Raw genomic sequence first — 23,000 nt, 5'->3', positions numbered from 1 at the left:
ACATTTAAGTACCCATGATTAACTTTAATGGGGCCTAATGTGCTTAAAGTGATGTTGAAAGTCATATTGAACAGATTGAAGCCACAAGCAGAGAATATTATCGATGAAGAACAGGCTAGCTTTCATGCTGGAAGAAGTACCACAGAACAGGTTTTCAACCTTCATGTGGCATGAAGCTCTCTGGTCAACCATGAAGAAGTACAGTGTTGGTTGTAAGCTTATTCTTACCATTAAACAATTGTCTGCCAAGGCCAGCAGTGCAGTTCTCGTCAATAGCACAATAGGAAAGTGGTTTTGCACCACTGTTGGAGTCCGGCAAGGCTGCCTTCTTTTGCTCACACTGTTCAACATCTGCTTGGAGTGCATAATGACTGATGCCCTAGAGGATCACATATGCACAGTCAGCATTGGGGGGTGAATAATCTAAAATCTTCGGTTCACTGATGACATTGATGGCCTGGCAGGCAGTGATGATGAACTTGCCAATCTTGTGAAATGATTGGATGAAATCTCTGCAAAATACGGCATGGAAATCAGTGCAGAGAAAACTAAGCTGATGACAAACAAACATGACAGGATCAGTTCACATATCACTGTCAGCAAAAACAATGAGGAGTCCTTGTGGCACCTTAGAGACTAACAAATTTATTTCAGCATAAGCTTTCGTAGGCTAAAACCCATTTCATTATCTCTAAGGTGCCACAAGGACTCCTCATTGTTTTTGCTGATACAGACTAACACGGCTACCACCCTGAAACATATCAGTCAGTGGAGAAGCGCTGGAGACAGTGAAACAGTTCAAGTATTTCACTGATGAAAGATCAAAGGCAGAAATTCTGGCAAGAACTGTGCAAACAACAGCAGCAGCGGCAAAGCTAAAGCCATTTTGGAGGAATAAGAACATCTCCCTAAAATCCAAACTGAAACTGCTGCATGCATTGGTCATCTCCATTTTTCTGCATGCGCGTGAGACGTGGACCCTTATGGCAAAACTTGAATGGAAAATACAGGTGGTAGAGATGATATACTTCCGTAAAACCCTGGGCATCTCCCACTTCAACCATGTCACTAATGAAGAGGTCCACAACATCATCACTCAATGCACTGGGTCACATGAAGACCTCCTGATGACCGTGAAGAAGCGCAAGCTGAAGTGGTATGGCCATGTAACAAGATCATCTGGCCTATCCAAGATCATCCTCCGAGGGACAGTACAGGGGAAGAGAAGAAGAGGTAGACAGAAGAAGAGATGGATTGACAACATAAAAGAATGGACATGAATGGACTTCGCAGAGACTCAAGCACTGACACACAATTGTCAGGGGTGGAGACAATTGGTTGCTCATCAATGATGGTGCCAGAAGTAGCTAAGATTTAGTTGGGGTATTTATAATAAATGCCGTGGACAGGCCACGGGACGTGAATTTTTGTTTATTGCCTGTGATCTGTCCATGATGTTTACTAAAAATACCCCAGCTAAATCTTAGCCTTAATTATTGACAACTGAAAAAGTTTGACACAGAATTAGCTATTTCAATGCAAGCATGAAACTTCTAAGGAGCAGAAAGAATGGCTGAGATCTCCTAAAATTATGGGAGCTGTAACTTTTCCATTCTTGTAGTGTTCTCCTTGTTTCTGATGTTAAGGCAGTGATTTTACTGCATTCAAATGACATATTATTGCTCATGCAAATAACCCCTGATTTCAGTGAAGGACTGGGCTTCCAGAGCTTTTCTAGACTAGAAAGTTCTGATAATTACACTGTGATGTCATAAAGGGAGCTGGCCTCTTTGGGAAGGCAGAAAACTTTGCAGATGACTCTGACCGTGCTTAATGATTTTATTTTCAGTTGGGTATACATTCCCAACTCCCTGTCCCAATTTTTTTTTCCAAACTTGCCTTGGATATGCTTCTAAATTGGAACTGGTTACATGTGGAGTTTCCATCCAGTGAGTGGTAAGTCAGAGATGTCATATTTGGAGAAGAAAAAAGAAAGTGGATATTTTTTCCCCACTTTTGTAGAACTGAAAAATGGCTGAAGAGATTTGGCTTTAAAATGTTAGTTATGGACCAAAAACATGAAACTTTCAAACCAAAAATGACTTAATAAAAACTTGCTGTGTGTGAGACATGGGAACAAGGATATAAATTTAAATCTTTTGCAATCCTAATGATATTAGTTGCTACCAGGCAACCACTAAACAATAACTGTATCCTCTGCTTTCCTGTTGTAAGTGGAAGTGCAAGAAATCTAATGACTAGGTCTGTCCTCACAATATATCCCCAGTCTTGAAGATTCAGGATGTTTGCATGAGCTTTCAAGCTCTTGGATGATTATCCTGCACCGTTTCTGAAACTTTTCTGACTTGCAGTTCTGTGCTGTGCTGTGAGGATAATTTTTGTAGTTTTCAGTAACATTAGAATACATTGCAAAGATTGCTAATCTCATCAGAAGCAACAAAACTTTATGTTCCATTTCTGACTGAACTCCCAAATTGCAGTCAGGCTGTTTCTCTGGATGTGGCCCAGAATACCATGGTAAATACTTCTTTACAACCTTCTGAGTTGACTACTTAAATGCATGTAGTAAATTAAACCATACATTAGCTTTATCGTAATTGTAAATTAAAGCTTAAATTAAATCAACTCAAACTGATGACGGTGCAAATATTTTACTGGTTATTATGCATCACGAGCACATAACACCAATGCTCCAGAAACAGTGTGGTTTGCCTATTGTTTCTGGCAGAGTTTGAGTTGCTGTTGACCTAGAAAGCCCTAAATGTTTTGGGGACTCTCTGCTGGGGACTGCCTCTCCCCCTTGTAATATTGCCACAACTGGGATCAGGGGAGATCCTCAGTCCTGAGTCTCATTAGATGAAAGGAGAGGAACTTGAGATCACTCTCCCCATGCCCCTGGATCTGAAATTAGCCCATATTCACTTCAGGGAACACTGCAGAGCCCATCTATTTGCTCAGACACTTGAGGAGGCTTGAGTTGTCTGGGCTTTTGGGGTAGAGGTCTTAAGGAAGATGATTATTAGTGTAACTTTTGGCTGGCAGGGATGTTATATTATTCAGGGTGCTGGGTTAGCAGCTGCATTTGATGGGTTTTACAACTGCCAGTCTCTTTGAATTAATGGAGACGCTTAATGGGTTTCAAACTGGGATGTGTGAGAAAAATCCTGTAATCGGGAACAAAGCAATTTATGTAGTAAGATTTGGCAATTTAATTCTAGGTATATTATGACCTTATCTCAGATGGGGGTATACGGTAGACTACTTTATTTGGAGAGGAGTACACAGCCTAGAAAGTTTGAAAACCACTGCAGTAGAGTTTCAGATGGGTGATTTCCTGTTTGTACTAATGATGATAAACACTTCTAGATGGTTCTCTCCTTTATCCTTCCTCCATCTCCTTCCAGTTCTCTAGCACTGGCCTCTTCTGTTTCCCCATACTCATGACTTTTGTATAATATCCGGATACTCTGTGTCCTGTAGCTCTTGCCGTGTGGAAATGCCTTTCTCTCTCTCTTTCCTTACCTTTTCATATCCCTTAACGTGTCAACTTTGTTCGGACCACGTTAAAACATAGCTTTCCTTCCCTGACTATAGCTTAGTTTCTTTTTCTGCTGTTTGTCAATTGGTATTGTAACTAGGGGCCCTGTTGAAATTTTATTTGCTGCAGAATATCAATGGTCATATTTTAATAATTCTCTTTTTTGTCATCTATTTTTAGGATCTTGGAAACAAAGATCTTAACCGAGACAAAGTTTATTTGATTTGTCAAATAGTCCGGGTTGGAAGAATGGATCTAAAAGATAGCAATACAAAAAAATGCACTCAAGGATTGCGTCGGCCTTTTGGTGTGGCAGGTGACAACCATTTCATTTAAAATTATTAGCAGCATTTGCTTCTAATCACAGCCCATTTACATTTATTCTTTTTTTGTAATGAAAAATTTAAAAACTTGATTATTTAAAGGCAGAGAAAAAAAGCATTAAGATGAACCTTAAAATGGAAGAATGCCTTTGATTAAACACCTGAATAAAATATGTAGTAAATGAAAGCATATTTAAATATTTGTAGTAATTACTGATGGAAAAAAATTCTCCAGGAATCTAATGTGCGAAGTATATCGAGCTGTGCAGCTTGCAGCATCTCACAGAATATACACTGAATATGAGCAGAGCACTATATCATCTAAGAACATAAGAATGGCCATACTGGGTCAGACTAATGGTCCTTCTAGCCTAGTGTCCTGCCTCCCAACAATGGCTGGTGTCAGATGCTTCAGAGGGAGTGAACAGAAAATGGCAATTTATCGAGTGATCTATCCCATGTTGTCCACATTAATAGATAGCAGGTTTAAAAACAAGCAAAAGGAAGTAATTCACACAATGCACAGTCAACCTGTGGAACTTATTGCCGGGGATTCTGTGAAGGCCAAAAGTATAACTGAGTTCAAAAAAGAATTAGAAAAAATCATGGAGCAGCGGTCCATCAATGGCTATTAGCCAAGGTGGCCTGGAACACAACCCCATGCTCTGGGTGTCACCTAAACAGCTTCCATATGAGGCTGTTTTTGGCATTCACGGGTTTAGGGACACCCAGAGCATGGGGCTGCTTGCCTGTCACCTACAGTGAGATCCGCACTCACACATCCTTAAAGAACAGAAAACATTTACTCTACAGCAACTGTGGTTCTTTGAGATGTCATCAGTATGGATCCTGCAACTTGCTCTCCATCCCTGCTTTTTGGAACATAGGCTTTGAGTCACAAGGGAACTGAGGAAGTATTGCCCTTTACACCTTCATATGGGAGCCTGCAGAGACAGAGAGTTCATGCTGATGCTCATTGATATTTAAAAAAAAAAAGTCTTTTGGCCTTGTGTCCATGAGGCTTATGCACAACTACAGTGGTATCAACGCTGACTAAAACAACTCAAAGAACAGCAAATATTGTAGGGTAAGTGTCTATTATTTCTGGGTGCTATTGCATCAGGTTTCAAAACTAGAATTAGACATTTTTGTGGGGGCCCCCCCAATATTAAAATGAAGAATGAAATAGAAAACTGTACAACTGACAACTTACATATTGGAAAACTAAGCTCCAGTGCCATTGGGTTGATTGGAAACAGTTAATGGGAGAATCAGAATTAAAATAAACCATTTCTACATGGAAAATTGTATCATAGCGCCTGGAAAAGGGTTTTTTCTTTCTTTCACTCTCTCTCCCTCTAAACCAATACACACACAGAGTTCAGCTTATTAGGTTTCAACAAAGGCTTCAGCTTCAATTCCATTCATATTGAAGATCATCTCCTTGGGTAAGGTACAACGTATGGCACCCCAACTGAGTGTTAATAATTTTTTTGGTAAAGATCAACTATATATTGTACTTTACATTGCTAGCAATAACTGATGAAATACCATTGTATGATACCTTTCCATCTAATAACCTTGAAAATTGTATCCTAAAATGCATACCTGTCCCTAAGCACAATTTATGCATTTAATGTAGGTTGTGCTAGTAAGAGAGAGGAATAATTTTCATGTTGTTATATATTAATGAATTTTATTTCTACTTTTCTAGTTATGGATATTACAGATACCATAAAAGGTAAAGTGGAAAGTGATGAAGAGAAGCAGCATTTCATTCCCTTTCACCCGTAAGAGTCAAATTTATTTTTTACAATACAAAAATTCATTTTACATGCAAAAATTTCTGTCTATGTCCATGAGCTTGTCATGGATCTTTTCTTTATTATAGATAAAGTGATTTTAAGTGCATTCTATGAACATCAATGTAGTACAGTCTGAAGTATTAAAAAGAAAACAAGAAATTTTATGGGAACATGAGTGAAAAATATTAATAAGATAGCAAACCCCCCTTCCCTTTCGATATTCATAAATGTAGCCACAAGGAAAAAATACTACAGGATTCAAGCTTATTAACATGAAATGTGACAAAGACATGGAAGTTTTTCATAGGGCATCAACTAAGTATAAACGATTTCAAACTGATGTGTTCACTCCACACTCATCCAGCATTATGACCTATTAAACAGAACCAAAGCATATGAATGTACACCAATCCATTCTAAACAATGGGCTCCATGATTGTAGGTGGTAAATACCGTATGTATGTCATGAGTTTGAGGGAGCTGCGAAGTTGGGCTACCGAACAAGTTGAAAGGTGGCTGAATTTTGAAAAAGGAAGTTCAAATTTCAATTGCAATGCAAGGCAATCTTTAACTCTGAACTTGGTGCTCATACATAAATTAAATGGAGATATAGCCTGAAGTATAGGTACCCATGTGAAACAGTTATTGAATGGCATTCTGCATAATACTGCAAGTGTTTGTATGTTCTGTGGAGAATATGCCAGTTTGCCAAGCACTTAAGCATTGGCCCCACTTCACTTTTTTTTTTTAAACAATTTCGTCTGTGTGATTTGAGCTGGATATCAAGAAGAAGCATTCCTGAACTGAATAGTAGAGGAAAGGGAAGGGGAAGGGGGTTCTAATGCACCTCTGGCTTCTGATGAAGAAAACTGTATTGGAAAAGGCACTAATTGAACCCATTAGGATTACCGCACATATCAAAAACATTTGATTTTGCAACAAGGCACAATCTGTACCACGCAGCAGAGTTGGCAGGGGAGACTTCATCTCACTCCAGACAGACTCAGATACAACATAAGGTTTAGCTACCTCCATGAACTGGTTGAATATAATTTGGTGTACTTGCTTCTAGAATGTTTAGGGGACTCAGGTACAAAGACACTGAGTGTGGTATAATTGCCTGGATAGGGTCACTGGTCTTTAACATCCAGAAAGGACATGGGTCCAACACTATCTTAGTGTTTTATACTGATCACCCTAGTATCAAGAACAAAGAGCATGACATCTGGTTATGGACTGCCCTCTTTACTGTCTTGATGGTGGATGCTATTGATGTCTCAGAATGATGCTGCTGTGATAGTTGCTACATCGCTTATCCAATATCTAAATTATTGTGCCATCAGAAGCCGTATGCCAGAAGATCATTATAGGTAGTACATAGAGCATAGGTAGTGGCCTGTAGCTCCCCAATAATTCTGAGAAACTCTTTGACTGACACTGGCCAAAATATTAAAGGAGAAGCCTTCACATTTGTCTTGCCAATCCTGCTGTGATTCTGCCACCAAAGAACTAGAAGAGTTCAATCCTAAAAATAATTAATTTATCCACATAATAGATTAGAAATACCTTGTTGTGCAATACTAAAGTCTGTGGTTCATCAGCTTTACCACCTTAAACTGTTCAGCAGCTCTGGAATGTGTTGTTCAGGGGCTGTCTTTGAAGACATTTCAGTTCTGTCTTTGACATTATCTCAATATTCATGGTATTACCTATATTAAATGTAGAGGATTGTGGTAACATTAAGTAGTTGCAAATACAGACCAAGAGCGTGTTGAAGGATGATCACTAAGTGCGTAGTGATGGGGATTGGTAAATAATAAAGTTGTAAAGAGCAATGACTGAGGGCATTGGTCTTATTGCTTTCTTAATTGTTTGGTATTTTCAGTGCTTACTAGGAATTTTTTTCTATTTTCCTTTAGGGTGGTGGCAGAGAATGATTCTTTGCACAGTCTCTTAGGCAAAGTCACAGCATCAAAAGGAGACAGTGGAGGGCAAGGTAAAGTAGTCTTTGTATTTATAAATCTTAGTTTCATATTTTTTTAGAGTCTGGGTTTCAAATCAGTCCCTGTACTTCAGTCATTGGGCTAGATATACTGTGAAGCGGACAGTGATGAATGTAAAGCTTTGGGGAGGGGGGAGTTAGAGGCTATTTAGATAAGCACCTGTCCCACTGAGAAAAGTGCCTTTAGTTATAGTGTAAGGGTACGTCTTCACTACCCGCCATATTAGCGGGAAGCAATCAATTTATCCGGGATCGATATATCGCGTCTCGTTAAGACGCGATATATCGATCCTCGAACGCGCTCCCTGTCAACTCCGGAACTCCGCCGGAGCGAGCGGCAGTAGCAGAGTCGACAGGGGAGCTGCGGCCATCGATCCCGTGCCGTGTGGACCCCAGGTATGTCGATCTAAGATACTTCGACTTCAGCTACGTTATTCATGTAGCTGAAGTTGCGTATCTTAGATCGATTTCCCTCCCCCCCCGTGTACACCAGCCCTAAGTAGTAGCTGTTTTTTGGCTGGTGTACACGGGGGGGGGAGGGAAAATGGTAACTTAATTCAAAATAAACTCAAAAGAAGTTAATTACATAATCACATACTTTTTCTATAGGTCTGTGGGTAACTATGAAAATGCTTGTTGGAGACATGAGTCAGATTAGGAAGGACTACCCGCATCTTGTTGACAGGACAACAGTTGTTGCAAGGAAGCTGGGATTCCCTGAAATAATCATGCCAGGTAGGTGGTGATTTGTTCTGCCCTGAAAATAGACTTTCACCTTTTCACTATAAAGCCTAGTATAAATATCTGTAATATTATTTAACTTGCAGCTTACTTCAATGTACCCTTCAGAGTGATTTCTAATTTAAATATTAGAAGTTTACATCAATCAGTGAAATATAATTACTTAGGGGAATAAATGTAATGATAAATCATTTAAAACAAAAATACTTAAAGACAAGGGAAAATCAGGGATAGTGTTGGCCTACTGCTCAGTGGAGAAAGTGAGCTGGTGATCGAAGATGATAGGAAGGCAGAGCAGTTCAATGCATACTTTGCTTCAGTCTTCTCACAAAAAGAACATGTGATTGGACGACTAGCGAAATTACCATAGACAATAAATAGGAAGGGATGCAGATTGGGATAAATAAAGAACATTTAAGATCTTCTGACTAATTTGAATGAATTCAAGTTAGTGGGGCCTGATACTATCCATTGCGGAGTGCTGAAGGAATTAGTTGAAGAAATCTCTGAGCCACTGGCAATAATATTTGCAAATTCATGGATGACAGGAGAGGTCCTGGAAGACAGGAGGAGGGCTAATGTAGTGCCCAACTTCAAAAAGGAGGAGCAAGGGACCTATAGACCAGTCAGTCTGACCTCAGTACCTGGGAAGCTACTAAAGCAATGTATAAAACATTCAATTTGCGAATACCTGGAGGATGAAGGGGTGATCATTAGCAGCCAGCATGGATATACTAAGAACAAATCCATGCCAAACCAGCTTGATTTCCTTCTTTGATAGGGTGACTGGTTTGGTGGATAGAAGGAAATTTGGAAATAATATACTTGGACTTGAGCAAAGCTTTTGACACAGTCCCCACATGACATTCTGATAAGAAAGCTGGAGTAATGCAGCCCAGTGGAACTATAATTAAGTAGATACATAATTGGTTAAACAACCACAAAAAATGAGTAACTGTTAATGGAATGATATCTGGAAGGAAATCTCGAGTGGTGTTTCACAGGGATCTGTTCTGGTCCAGTATTATTTTACATCTATATTAATGACCTGGATGTAGGAATAGAGAGCATACTGATCATATTTTCACAGAAAGCGAGGGGGGTTGCCAACACTTTGGAGGATAGAAATAAAATTCAAAGGGATCTGGATAGATTGGAGAACTGGGCCATAGATGACTAACTGAAATTCAGAAAAGGCTACACTTAAGGAAAAAAATCCAAATGCATGAATACATAATTGGTGATAACTGGCTTGGCAGCAGCCCTGCTGAGAAGGATCTGGGAGTTGTCATGGATTACAACCTCAATATGAGTCAATCATGTGATGCTGTTGCAAAAAAGTAATGCAATTTTAGGTTGCATTAACAAGGGTATAGTATGCAAATCATGGGAGGTAATAGTACCACTCTATTCCACTCTGGTTAGGCCTGAGCTAGAGTACTGTGTCCAACTTTGGTCGCCAAAGGAAAGGATCCAGAGGCAAACAACAAAGATGATCAAAGGGATGGAATGCAAGCCATATGAGCAAAGGCTGAAGGAACTGGGTATGTTTAGTTTGGGAAAGAGGAGATTAAGGGGTGATGTGATAGCTGTCTTCAAATGCTTGAAAAGCTGCCCTAAAAAGATGGAGAAAAGTTGTTCTCTCTTGCGACAGAGGGCAGGACAAGAGGTTCAAACTATACAACATAGAAGATTTAGATTAGATCTCAGGATAAACTTCCTAATTGTAAGAACAATAGGACAATGGAACAGACTGCCTAGGGAGGTTGTGGAAGCTCTTTCACTGGAGGTTTTCAAAAGGCCATCTGTGTTGGATGGTTTAGACACAACAAATCCTGCAGCTTGGCAGGGGGGTCGACTAGATGAGTCTTGCAGTCCCTTCTAACTCTATGGTTCTATGATTCTAAAAGTACCATGTTTCTCATAAATTGCTTTCATGATCACTGTGTAGATAAGGAATTATTTACAGCTTTTATTAGTTGTTTGACTTTCATACTATGCTTTTGTTCCAGTTAAAATACCAATATGTATGAAGTCAGGCTATTGAATGTTTATTTAAAGCCAAATTCTTGGTTCAGATTATCCAGACTGGCATGTATGTGGCATTATGGTTTTGATGACATCTCAATTTGTTCATAAGAGGAAAACAAAAAGAGCTGCTTTATAAAGCTCCCATTTGGGGGAAAAACAGAATCTCATATCTTGTTAGTCAAATTGAGCAACAGCATCTTAACTTCACCTCACCAGAAGGTGTCACTGCAGTCTGAGAGTTAGATGAGTTCCCTTTTAGGAAACACATTTTGTCTCATTTCAGACCAGCCTATAAAATCTGATCAAATGAAAATATCAAAGCAGAACACTTTAAACTTTTCTTTAGAATGAACTTAACTTCATTTAATATAGTTCAGCATAGTGAGATGAGTATGTATGTAATCATTATTACTTATAATAAACCCGCTTGGGTTTCCCTTTGATTTCGTAATATATTTTTATTCTGCTTTCTAACCTTTTCCATTTCTGTCATAGGGGATATCAGAAATGATATTTATGTTACACTGACTACGGGTGATTTTGATAAGTACAATAAAACAACCCAGAGAAATGTGGAAGTGATCATGTGTGTCTGTGATGAAGAAGGAAAAGTGATACCAGTAAGTTTTGTCTGTCTTTTCATTAGTATTAAACATGAAAATATTAAACCCATCTTAGAAGTAAGCTTACACTTACATGCATTTTGAATAACATTGTAATGTAATATTCTGCAGTACATTTGTGTTCTATTTCTATTGAGGAGTTTTGTCATGCTGGAATTGTTATACTTAATAAAAGCCTTAAGTAATGTACATAAACCCATAAAAGACGTTTGTTGACCTTTTAGCTCTGACTAGCAAGCGAACAGATGATCTGCTCTTATTGACTGTGACTCCACTTTTACTCTAGAGATTTCCTCATGGGGATTCCTGGAAGAGTAAAGTAATTGCTATGTTAACTAAATGTTCCATCTCCATTATACAACAAGCCAATGCAGGAATGGGACACGAAGACTGTATTCTTACCTCTTGGGTGGGGATAGTCTGCTTGAGTTAAGTAAGATAGCAATGTGGACGAGTGTGTGTCTGTCTGTACATATGCAACATAAATATTTACAAGTTTTTTCATGGTGTCTGTTTTCCTTTTGTGTATAGCTTTTTTTGTCTCAAGACATTAACAGCTGTCCTACATTTAGGAAGATTTTCTTCCACTTTGTTTTGGGCTTTATGCTGTTCTTTTTGGAACTATGCTGTATTCAGAAGAGTGAAAGCAGTGACATTTCTAAAGATACTGTAAATCTGGAGCAATTAACTGTGTCAAAAGCCTTACACTGGCAGAATTGAGAACTTGGTCCACATTTATCAAACTTCATGTTAATGCATGTATGATGCAACAAATCTTCATTATGGGGCCAAACATCAAAATGTGGCCTCCAGCAGTAAGTATGAAACTTTGCACATGCAAAAACTTGTGTGCACATCAGTCATGTGAAAATGAAGGAGAAAGACACCCCAAAGAGCTTTGGATCTCTAAGTTCTAAGTTCTGTTGCCTGCATCTGCAAGTAACGATGTTAACCCATAAGTGCAAGTTTGGGGATGTGCAAGTGGAAGCTAGGTAGAAGTCCTTTTGGAAACCTGGCACTATTTTATGTCTTCACTTAATTTTCTGTAACAGTGCCTATCCCAAAGTCTAGGCACCTCCTTAATACTTAATAAATAATACAGTACTTAATAAAATGAACATATTTAAATGTCCAGAAATAAAATAACATCGTAACTTAAATTTTCTATCCTGCTCTATTCATGCACCTTCTCCCTAACCGAATGAGAAACAAAGCACATCACTGTGTCTATATTTGCAGCTTAAGTCAATTCAGTTCAAGCAATTTTTTTAGGCATAACTCCTTTAAACCTCTTAATTACACAAAAAATCTTATCTGTTTATTTAAGATAAACTTGAGAACACACGATAAACATTGGGAAGATAACTGCACTTCTGCTTTATCTAGATATAACAAAAGCAAAGCTGAATTAGAAATAGTACACAATACAGAACACCAATCCACAATAAACACATTAAATAGTATCAATTAATTTTCAGTGAGTTACAACAAAGAATTGAAGCATCCATGATTTCATTCTTTAAATAGGGAAGTTATGGCTGAGTTTAGCTATCAAACTAGTTTAAATTGAAAAACTGGCACTAGATTTATTTCTGCAAACAAGAGAGAAGATTACCTTCTATAAGTAAATGTCACAGAATACATTGAAACAACTCATGTGAGAATGGTGCATTATAAAACACCCTTTGGGGATATGTATTTCTACTAATTTAGATGGACCTACCTAGGCACATGCCTATATTTCCTCAGTAGAACCCAGAAATAAAGCCTCATTACTCCTCTTCAGGTATCAATATTATAACCTTCTTGTCACATGTTTAAAAGAATGACTTCATAAGGTATGAAGTGGTTAGGTTAGACGGTGCACTGCTATCTGATGTTTATAAATGTCTGTCAGCCAATACAATCAGGGGTGGCTCTATGTATTTTGCCACCCCAAGCATGGCAGTCAGGCGGCTTTCGGCGGCATGCCAGCGGGCAGTCTGCTGGTAACGCAGATTCGGTGGCATGCCTGCGGGAGGTCTGCCGGTCCCGAGCCTTCGGCGTACCCGCTGCTGAATTGCTGCCAAAACTGCTGGACCGGCAGACCTCCTGCAGGCATGCCACCGAAGGCAGCCTGACTGCCGCCCTCACGGCGACCGGGAGGCCACCCCCCGCGGCTTGCCGCCCCAGGCACGCGCTTGGTGTGCTGGTGCCTGGATCCGCCCCTGAATACAATGTACAAGTTTAGCTTCAGTTGCAGCTACAGTCGAGAACAAGTACTATGCATGTGTAATTTAGTGTGTATTTAATGTGCACGTGTGAGGGATGCTCCATGAGTGAGGGATGCTACATTTTTGATGGGTGGTGAGACCCACCCCAATTAGAAATAGAGGCAGAAGTGAGAGCTTGGCCTATTTGCCCCTCAGCACAGGGAACTAGCTACCCTATGTGCGGGATCCCTGGCTGTACTGTGTGAGTCTTTTCAGGCCATTAAATGGTCTCAGCCTAGAATTTAAAAACCCTTGTGATAAAATGAGTGGAGATGAGCATTGATCAAACTTGGGGTGATTTTTTTTTAAAAGGCAGATTGGGGTCTGAACTCTATAGCTTGTGCCAGTCTGTAGAAATAGCATAGACTGTGTGTGTGTGTGTGTGTGTGTGTGTGTGTGTGTGTGTGTGTTGGAGGGGAGGAAATGAGGGATAAAATCAATGAGAAATTTTGGAAAAGGTAAGGTTTAAAATAATAAAGAATGTGAATTAAAATGTTGGAAGGGAAAGTTTTATAATGTTACATAAATAGAACTAGAATAAGCAATTATTAGACATATGGGGTGGGAAAGGAAGGCGAGACTAAAATATAAATAGAGACTTTAAAAACTGCGAAGAAAATGTTAAAATAGGGTTAAATATTGATATATTAAAAATAGCATCAAACTAACAAAAGACAGTAGACTGTCATTAATAAAATGAACAACCAGGAAAAAACAAGGCATCAAGAGCTTGATGTATAGCAGGTGGCAAAAACTGGATGTAGAATTGGATCTTTTTTGGGGTGTCGCATTTTCTTCCCCTCTCTGTAAATCATCAATGGGGTATGAACTCAAGGAGAACAGTGACTGCCTTTCTGTGGTTGCTGTGTACTAGGGTGGCCGATACTGTTTGAAAACCACACCCAATTAGCTGGAGCTGAACCTGTTGGAAAGGGGTAAAGCAGACTTGCTGGTGCAAGTGGCATAATGGTACCCTCAGGCAGATAGTGCTAGAGTTTGGAGCAGACAGATCCTGAGAGAAGGAGTCCTAACTACAGCCAAACAAGTGTAGAAGACTTAAGTTGGGGCAAAGTTACTGTAGAGGCAGTAAAGCCTGCTGAGGCTTAATCTGGAGTTTTATATAGGTAAATTTGGGAACACCTTTTTGTTAATAAAGCAGTTGCCAAGAGAAGTGGCTCTATTTTTGGACTGAATGAGCACTCCCCTTTGGAGTGGGGTGGGGATGCTAGTGATGTGGGGTTGAGCCCATCCAGACCACAATGCACTTTGGGCATAACTTTGAGTGTAGAAATGAAACATGACAAATGTAAAAATACGCCCTGAAATGAGATGTATTGTGGTAGGAGGGAGTATCCAGGAGGGGGCCTTATTGTCAGGGGCCTTATCCCCTGCTCCTACTAGTGCCCCTAGAGGGAAGTCTCACGGAGCAAGACAATTGCCTGAGAATTCTGAGTTAATTCATAGAAGGGATTTTGGAGTCTAAATTGGGAGTGCCTTCCTGAACTGAAGTAATCGTGTCCAGCTGAGCCTACTTAGGCTCAGAACCTCAATAGGGGATGGAATACTTTTAGGAAAGAGAGGCGTGTTACTTTCTAAAAGCCAGGGCAGCGAGTTCTAGAGACACAAATCCTCCCCTAGTTGTATTTGTAGTTTTCTGGCCTCTTAGAGAGGAAATAAAATAAACTGCCTAAAGGAAGTGTTCCTAGGCATTTCTCTAGGATTTTGTTGCTCGTTTTCTTGGAAAAGAGCCCTGTGATATTTGAAACCCCAGAAAAGAGAGGGCTTTGGCATCTTTGCTTTGCTTAGTCCTCCTGGGAAGTTTTTCTCTAGCTGCACAGACATCCAGCTAAACCTCCAAGAAAACTGAAAAAGGCAAGCACAACTTATCAACTTCCCTTTCCCAGACACAAACACCTACATCTTAGCCTCTTTATGGAGCAAATTATTTGTTGGGCACTGGCTGCATGCTAAAGGATGTAAAATCTCCTGAGGTTGCCCAAGCCTTCTCTGCTCTGGCATACCCTGCTTTTGAAAATTTTTTGTGCTTCAGGGTTGTTCAAGCGATTGTGTTTATGTGGATGTCTGACCCTGGCCTACATTCTCATGTGAAACTTTTTAAATAAATGCCCTCTTGAGGCACAACATGACTATGTAGTGGTACTACACACTATTTCTACTCTAGCTTGTCAATATATGGTCTCCTCTTGAAGTCTTTGCATGTACAAACTCGCATGTATTTCAATGGGAGCCAGGTACGGGGTAATAGAGCTGCATGCACTAGGCTGAAGATTACTTTTATTGTTCAACTTGGTAGCAGTACAAAACATAAAACAAAGAAGAAACACACTGGAAAGCATTAAAAATACCTGAAGAGGAGGCTTGGTGGGAATAGAAGACATTTGATAATATTTTACACACAGGATGGTTGAAGTTTCTATACTTGAAGTCGATTATAATCTCCTTGGGCCAGAGACTTCCTTATGTGTTTCTACAATGCCTACCACAGTGGGTTGCTGGTCTGACTGGCGTCTCTAGGTGCTATCACAATACAAATAATACAACTTTTTTTGTGTGCAATGAACAAAATATCTTGTGCTCCTTTTTATATGTGTCGTTAAATGTAGCACTGTAGCCTCGAGCTGTAAACAATTTTTTTCTGTTGCATTTAAATTGGAAGATGCTTTTCCATTTAAATTAGGTTGATAGTGTTCTTGGTTCTATACAATGGGCCAAATTCACCTCTGAAATAAACAAATTGAATTGCATTGATTGAGTATAGTGAACCCATGCTCATGCCAATAATCAAGTTGGCCTCTGAATACTGTTGTCAGTGTTGCACCCGCTAAAGATTTGGTAAAAGATTGGCACTAGCATGTATTTAGAGCTAAAAAACGTATAAAATGCATTGTGGATGTCTGAAGACTTAGAAATAATCAAAGTAAAATACCACCTGATCAATGCAAGCCCATTAGGGAACTTATTTTGTATGGATTTTTTTTTTTTTAAAGAATCAGATTAATACATCAGTGTTACAAACAAATGATAAGACTGGTTACCATTAGGGTCAGAAATTTTCAGAATGTTTTATATTGATGGAGTGCTGCTAGTATTGGATAATTGTATTCATTTCCTTGTAGTGTTTGACTTCTTTAGCAATCAGAATGTGCGGTGTGAGAGACAGGGTGGGATGTGATCTGATGATCTGGTCATGACTCCCTGCTTCGCTTCATACCTCTGATTTCTAGAATGCTAGTATTTATTGTAGTTAAATAGCTTTCACTTCTAGTTCTTTGGATGAATTTTGTAAATCTGCTATGCTGAAAATATGTACCTTGTTGGAGTGTTCTAAAGTAGGAGAGTTTTGCCTTTTACCCACAGCCCATGAATTATTTACACAAAATAACTAAGTTGCATTTTTTTTCTCTTTTTTTGTGTAAGAATGCAATTTGTTTGGGAGCAGGGGACAAACCTGTAAGTGAATACAGATCAGTTCTCTACTATCAGGTCAAACAGCCACGCTGGATGGAAACATTAAAGGTATGACACAAACATTTTTCATTTATATTTTCCCCTTCAGTTGTCAGCTCCTATCTTTTCTCCTAAAAAAAAAAAACCTATTACAGTGCAACTCAGATTTTTTGTAACAAATACCTTGAGGTCTTGAAATATAGTTGCATGTATGTCTTACGTCAACTATCAGTTAAGGATACATGATAAGTGATGCTTAAAGTTTCAGTCTAGAAAACTGTGTTAAGATTTCTTGTTGCTGTAGCAGCAAAACCAATGAGATCATCTTAGTTTACCTTATGTCCTGAATATGCCTTATTCAAAATGAAACTGTACTGGTGTAAAACGGAGAAAGCGAGAAGCTTGAGTGATTAAACAAGTATGGTAAATAACCTCTTGTAAATTTTAGATTGTTATGGTCTTGGATGTCTGTTAGAGAAAAACTAATAGACACCTATGTAATCAGTGTTTAATTGGAATAGTCTGGAAGGTTCTGAAGGCAATAATTACAAAACATGGCTCAAGGTTACTTGACAAGTCTACAGTCAATGCATTTTTTTGAAAAGTGCTATGGAAGATTGGCTAAATTATGTCAGTAATCTGTATAATAAATCTGCAACTGCCCTAACGTATGTAGTGAGAGTGGAAAGAAGAAGGTAGGTCATCTGCAGCTGTAAAATGTGTGTGTAATCATGAAAGCACTGACAAATGTATTTTGACATCTTGTTTCCATTTTAAATTTTTGTAGTAACTTGAGCAGATTTTGTATTGAGGGTCATTAGAAATAGTTGTGCTTAAATTATTTGAAAGTTGGGGTTTGAAGTCAGATTAAGGTATTGTAAAATGCTGTGTTGTAGCTAGTGATTTTCAAGATAGTCTCATGTGATTTCAGGAGCCACCACTGTCTAAGCCATAAAGAGAGTCAAGGTGGGTAAAACTGGATCAATTTCTGTGGGTGAGACAAGATTGTCTGTCTGTATTTCATCCACAGAAGTTGGTCCAATGAAAGATATTACCTCACCCACTTTGTCCCGCTAATATCCTGGGACCAACAAGTCTACTACTATACTACAAATAGGAATAAACGCAAGATGGACACCGGAATTATATAATTTAAAAATCTGATTTGTGACCTGTCAGATCATGAGAATGTTTTATACTAATGGAGTTCTGCTAATATTGGATAATGTATTCATTTCCTTGTAGTGTTTGTGACTTCTTTAGCAATCAGATTGTAAGGTGTGAGAGAGTGGGTGGGAATGTGATCTGATCATGACTCCCTGCTTCTCTTCATAGCTCTGATACTGACTTGTTTTGCAGCTTTGGGAAAGTCATTTAATATTTCTTTACTCCAGTTCATCCATTACTGAAGAGATATAATTACCTCCATAGGGCTTTATGATTTGATGTTAAAGGGCTTTGAGGGGTGTTATATAAATCCATATAATTAACAGTACAATTTCACTTTCACTTTCCATTTTCATTTTTGTTTTCTAGCACATGAACTGTTCTCAGTCCTATAACTGATGGCTTTAGCCATACTCACATGCAAATTGGAAGTGGTCCTGATCAACATTTTCATCTTGGACTGTATAATAGGATACCAGGCACCCAGAGCTCAGTCCACTTCCTCCTGCTGCAGTCCTTTTTTACACCCTCCTCTATTCTGCTTGACTGTGGTGCCTCTGAGTTCATTAGGAATTCCAAGCAGATGATTTCAGGCCTAGCATCTCTTCTGCTTACTGAGGCCAGGCCTAGGCAAATGTGTCTTGTGTATGCCAGGCTTTATAGGGCCAGCATACAGGTGGGGAAGAGTACCACTGATTTTTGCATGTGGTTATGACTGTCTCAAGTTTGGTCAAGCGCCCACTCTCCAGATGGCTGTGAGTAGTGCTGCCAACTTTCTAATTGCACAAAACTGAACACCCTAGCCTCGCCCCTTCCCTGAGGCCCCACCCCCCGCTCACTACATTCCTACTCCCTTACTCACTTTCACTGAGTTGGGGTAGGGGGTTGGAGTGTAAGAGGGGTGGTACCAGAAATGAGGGGGTCAGGGTATGTTTGGGGGGGGTCTGGTCTGAGGAAGGGAGTTGGGGTGCAGAAGGGGGTGAGGGCTCTGGCTGGGGGTGCGGGCTCTGGGGTGGGGCTGCGGATGAGGGGTTCAGAGTATGGGAGGGGGTTCTGGGTTTCTGGGGGGCTCAGGGTAGGGGCGTGGGTTTACCTCGGATGGCTCCCAGTCAGTGGCGCAGCGGGGCTAAGGCAGGCTCCCTGCCTGTCCTGGCAGCACGCTGTGCCCTGGAAGGGGCCAGCAGGTCCAGCTCCTAAGTGGGGGGCCAGGTGGCTCTGAGCACTGCTCTCGCCTGTCGGACCCGCCCCCCAGCTCCCATTGTCTGCGGTTCCCGACTGATGGAAGTGTGGAGCCAGTGCTCGGGGTGGGGATAGGACACAGAGCACTGTGGCCCCTCTGCCTAGGAGCTGGACCTGCTGGCTGCTTCTGGGGTGCAGCGTGATGCCAGGACAGGTAGGGACTAGCCTGCCTTAGACCTGCAGCACCGCCGACCAGACTTTTAATGGCCCGGTTGGTAGTGCTGACCGGAGCCGCCAGGGTCCCTTTTCGACTGGGTGTTCTGGTCAAAAACTGGACACCTGGCAACCCTACCTGTGAGGAGCCTCACTTCATTGGGCTTTAAGCCTCCAGAGTTGAACAGAATCCAGGCACTGCCTCTTGTTGGGATCCCTCAACATACTCACATTTAGCACACTTTTCTGAAAGCTGAGATTTTGTGATCCAGCTGCCTACCCCTCATTACCAGTGTTAACTGCTCAGACTCTCCTATAGCTTAAACACTCCCTCTTCGAGACCTTCTGCCATCCGGGTGCTCTGCACCCACAGGTTAACTCTTGAAGGGCATATATTTAACACCCAATGCACAGACTGACTTTCACAGGATTCTAAACCACCATTGCTCTTAATCACAAGAAATACACAGCTCTATACAAAAATAAGTCTATATACATTTCCCTGCCTTAGTTTCCTCACCAGTCCAGAGCATGATTCGGGTCAGAGTCCTCTGGGTCTGTCCAGGGTGCTTCTGCTTCAACACCATGGTTTGTTGTTATAATCGTGGAGCCTTTCACATGCATGCGCGCACGCTCTCTCTCTCTCTCTCTCTCTCTCTCTCTCTCTCTCTCTCTCCAGGTCAGCTTGCTTTGACCTACGTTGGTCCTAAGCGGAGTTTCCCCTGCTATGAAGGCATTCCTGTCTTTTCCCCTCTCTCCTGCCCCAAACTTTCTGTGTGTTTCCAACTCCCTCAAGTTGATATGTCCCATCATCAACTCCTGGTTCCTTTGTCCTGCTGCTAGTAATTTTCCACTCTTCAAACCCAAGCCTACTTACATGCAGGCTGGAGGAAGTGGTTTCTCCCAGCTCTAGACATCCTCCTTCTTAGCATATATACTGAGCAATCAGAGTACAGTCATTAAAGGTAACTACTCTCCATTGTCCCTAGTCTGGAAGAGATGTGCTTACAAGCTTGTTAGCAATATACAGAGGCATTCCTTGATGCAGCAATATTCAGTAAGAACAACTTCACAATATCAACCAGAATTTGTAAATTGCCCAGATTGCATGAGTAGCTAAACCCAGCAATTAAAGGAATGGTGGATATTCATTTCAAAGTAGACCAGTTTAATTATGTGCCATAACTTCTGATTTATAAAAGGTGGCAGTCCCCATTGAAGACATGCAAAGAATACATCTGCGTTTCATGTTCAGACACAGGTCATCTCAAGAGTGTAAGTACAGAATTTTTATTATTTTTGTTTGCAATCAAGGTTGCCAATCCTTTAAAAAAAATAACACATGATTTTGTACTTTGTAGCTAAAGACAAAGGAGAAAAGAATTTTGCAATGGCCTACGTAAAGCTAATGAAGGAGGATGGTACAACTCTTCAAGATGGCTCCCATGAGTTGGTAGTATTAAAGGTATAGTAATGAAGGCTGTTGCATAGAAGGAATTATTTTTTTCACTGACTTTTTTACTGTTCAGTCTTCTATGATATTCCCAGTTTTCGATGGTCTTCCTCTCATTATCCTATTAAAGACTTAAATTATGTGGTCCTTCTTCTGAATGGACAAGACTGGATGCATCTTTTTCTAGAACCAGTCAAGATGACCCCAAACATTCGCTATAGGTAGGAATCATTGTAGAGTGACACAGGATAGTTGCTGTTCCCACATTTTAACCTTTGTTGCCCTGCTTAAAGTTTACTTTGTCCCTACTTCTAGAAGCTTGGGACAAAACTCAAGGCCTGGACTTAAACCATCATTAGAGCATGGAATAAAATTCAATTAAACACTGATTCAGTTAATTTCAGCATGATCTCTTCTGCCTTGTGAATAATCTGTGAACAGCTTGTGACTTCCTTGTATTTGTGAAGGGTTGGTTGGTTTATAATTACAATGAATACTACTTAGCCGTGGATTGTATATGAACAGTCAGTTGCAGGGATTTGGATACCGGACATTTGAACAGTGCTGGTTAGTTCTGATTAGCCACAGATAACACAGTTAACCTTCCCATCCCCCCACCCCCACCCCCCCGGTTGGATGAATGATATTAAACTTGGGTTTCCCATGCAGATACTGAAGACTGGGAATTGGAAATGAATTTCCTGAAAATATAATCAATCCTGTACTTAATTAGCTGTTTCCAAATGTGTTTGGTCCAGTAAACTAGTTTTCTGTAATATTCATGGCAAGCTAAAACAGAGGCATGCACACAACTAAAGCAAATAGTTTATAAATTCCAGTGGAGATTAATGTATTTTTTTAGATATTTGCCAACCTCTTGTTGGTGCTAAAACTGATAAATATTGAGGCCAGAAGGGACCGTTATGATCATCCAGTCTTGATTGATTGTATAATGCAACCCATAAATTTCAGCAAGTGATTCCTGCATCAAGCCCATAACTTCTGGTTAAGCAAGAGATATAATATTAGAAATGCTAAACTGAGTTGGCACATTATATTTATGGTAGAAGATAGACAGATCATTTCTGACAGAGAAATGCTACTTCTAGAATTCAAACACAGATACACCAATGCTAAGCATTTAAAAACATGAGTCAGGATCCCAGAAACGGAGAGGCTTTAAAAGGTATTTAAAACCTTTTGAGTTTAAAGTTTTTAGGTGGTTTTTTTTTCTTTTTTTGGTTTCTGATGTTCAGTCCTTTGGTGTGCACTTGAATCACGTTTTCAAGCTTTTCTCTGAAGGTTAGAAACTTTTAATTCAAAATGAAAGCTGAGACTCTCATCTAACGTGTTTTTAAAACAAAAAACAAAACAACCCCCCCCCCCCAAAACCACCCTAATTGTGAGACTGATAATATTGAGGAAGCAGGCAACACTTGCCAATGTTCTAGTACATCTTCAACTTCAGAAGTGACCTTTCCACCCTCAATATATCTCTTGATAATTTTTAGGCTTTTCCTGTGCTTTGCTTCACTGCAGCTAGAGAATGGACATCTCCTCATGGGATGGAAAACCTGTGGTTTTTTTAATGCTTTTGAGTGAGAACCTGAACTGAGTTTAGGCACCAAGCCTCTTTCTACATCTTGTCAGATTGGGAAGCATCCCTGACACCTCTTAGGGATGCATTAGCATGAATTATCTCAAGAATTATAGAAAACCATAAAAACTGACACCATAGGTCTGTTTGCACACAGCCCTTCTTTCATAGGCCAAACCTTTTGGAGCTATGGTAAATGTCAAAGAATAAGTCTCCTGAATCTAGAAATCCTGTGCTGAGTAAATTTCAGGTCAGCACACTCTCCTCCACATCTGCTACACTTGCTCTGCAGGCCTGGCAGTTGCACCTTCTGATATGGTCTGGAAATTCAGCTTCAAACCTGAACAGTCATGAAATTTGAATAGTTGCAACAGTATTGGGTACAAACTGTGAACTGATAGATGTACTATATGGTGCAAGTAGCCATTCCAAGAGCTGTAGTTAAGTATATTCTGTTTTCCTTCCCTAGTACTTACCATTTCATAATCTGACTAAAGTGTTGTTTTTATTTTATTTTAATAGGCTTCTTTTGCTAGAAGCTTGTGTTGGGGAGACTGTTTTCAGTTCCAGTCTTAATTGTCAACTGA

General features: G+C 40.0%; 1 protein-coding gene across 1 annotated transcript in view; it reads left to right on the top strand.

The window, feature by feature from the left end:
- The window catches only part of DOCK2 (dedicator of cytokinesis 2), a 492,812-nt gene that overhangs the window by 64,383 nt on the left and 405,429 nt on the right, over positions 1-23,000 (top strand). Inside the window, exons 10-17 of the mRNA XM_042850773.2 lie at positions 3,740-3,875; positions 5,597-5,672; positions 7,607-7,683; positions 8,299-8,424; positions 10,957-11,081; positions 16,775-16,873; positions 20,566-20,638; positions 20,725-20,828. Coding sequence (XP_042706707.1) covers positions 3,740-3,875; positions 5,597-5,672; positions 7,607-7,683; positions 8,299-8,424; positions 10,957-11,081; positions 16,775-16,873; positions 20,566-20,638; positions 20,725-20,828 — 816 coding nt within the window. The remainder of the gene's footprint in view (positions 1-3,739; positions 3,876-5,596; positions 5,673-7,606; positions 7,684-8,298; positions 8,425-10,956; positions 11,082-16,774; positions 16,874-20,565; positions 20,639-20,724; positions 20,829-23,000) is intronic.

This window comes from Chrysemys picta, chromosome 8 (assembly GCF_011386835.1).
Source record: "Chrysemys picta bellii isolate R12L10 chromosome 8, ASM1138683v2, whole genome shotgun sequence".
Lineage (NCBI taxonomy): Eukaryota > Metazoa > Chordata > Testudines > Emydidae > Chrysemys > Chrysemys picta.
This window is presented reverse-complemented; position numbering and strand designations above follow the sequence as displayed.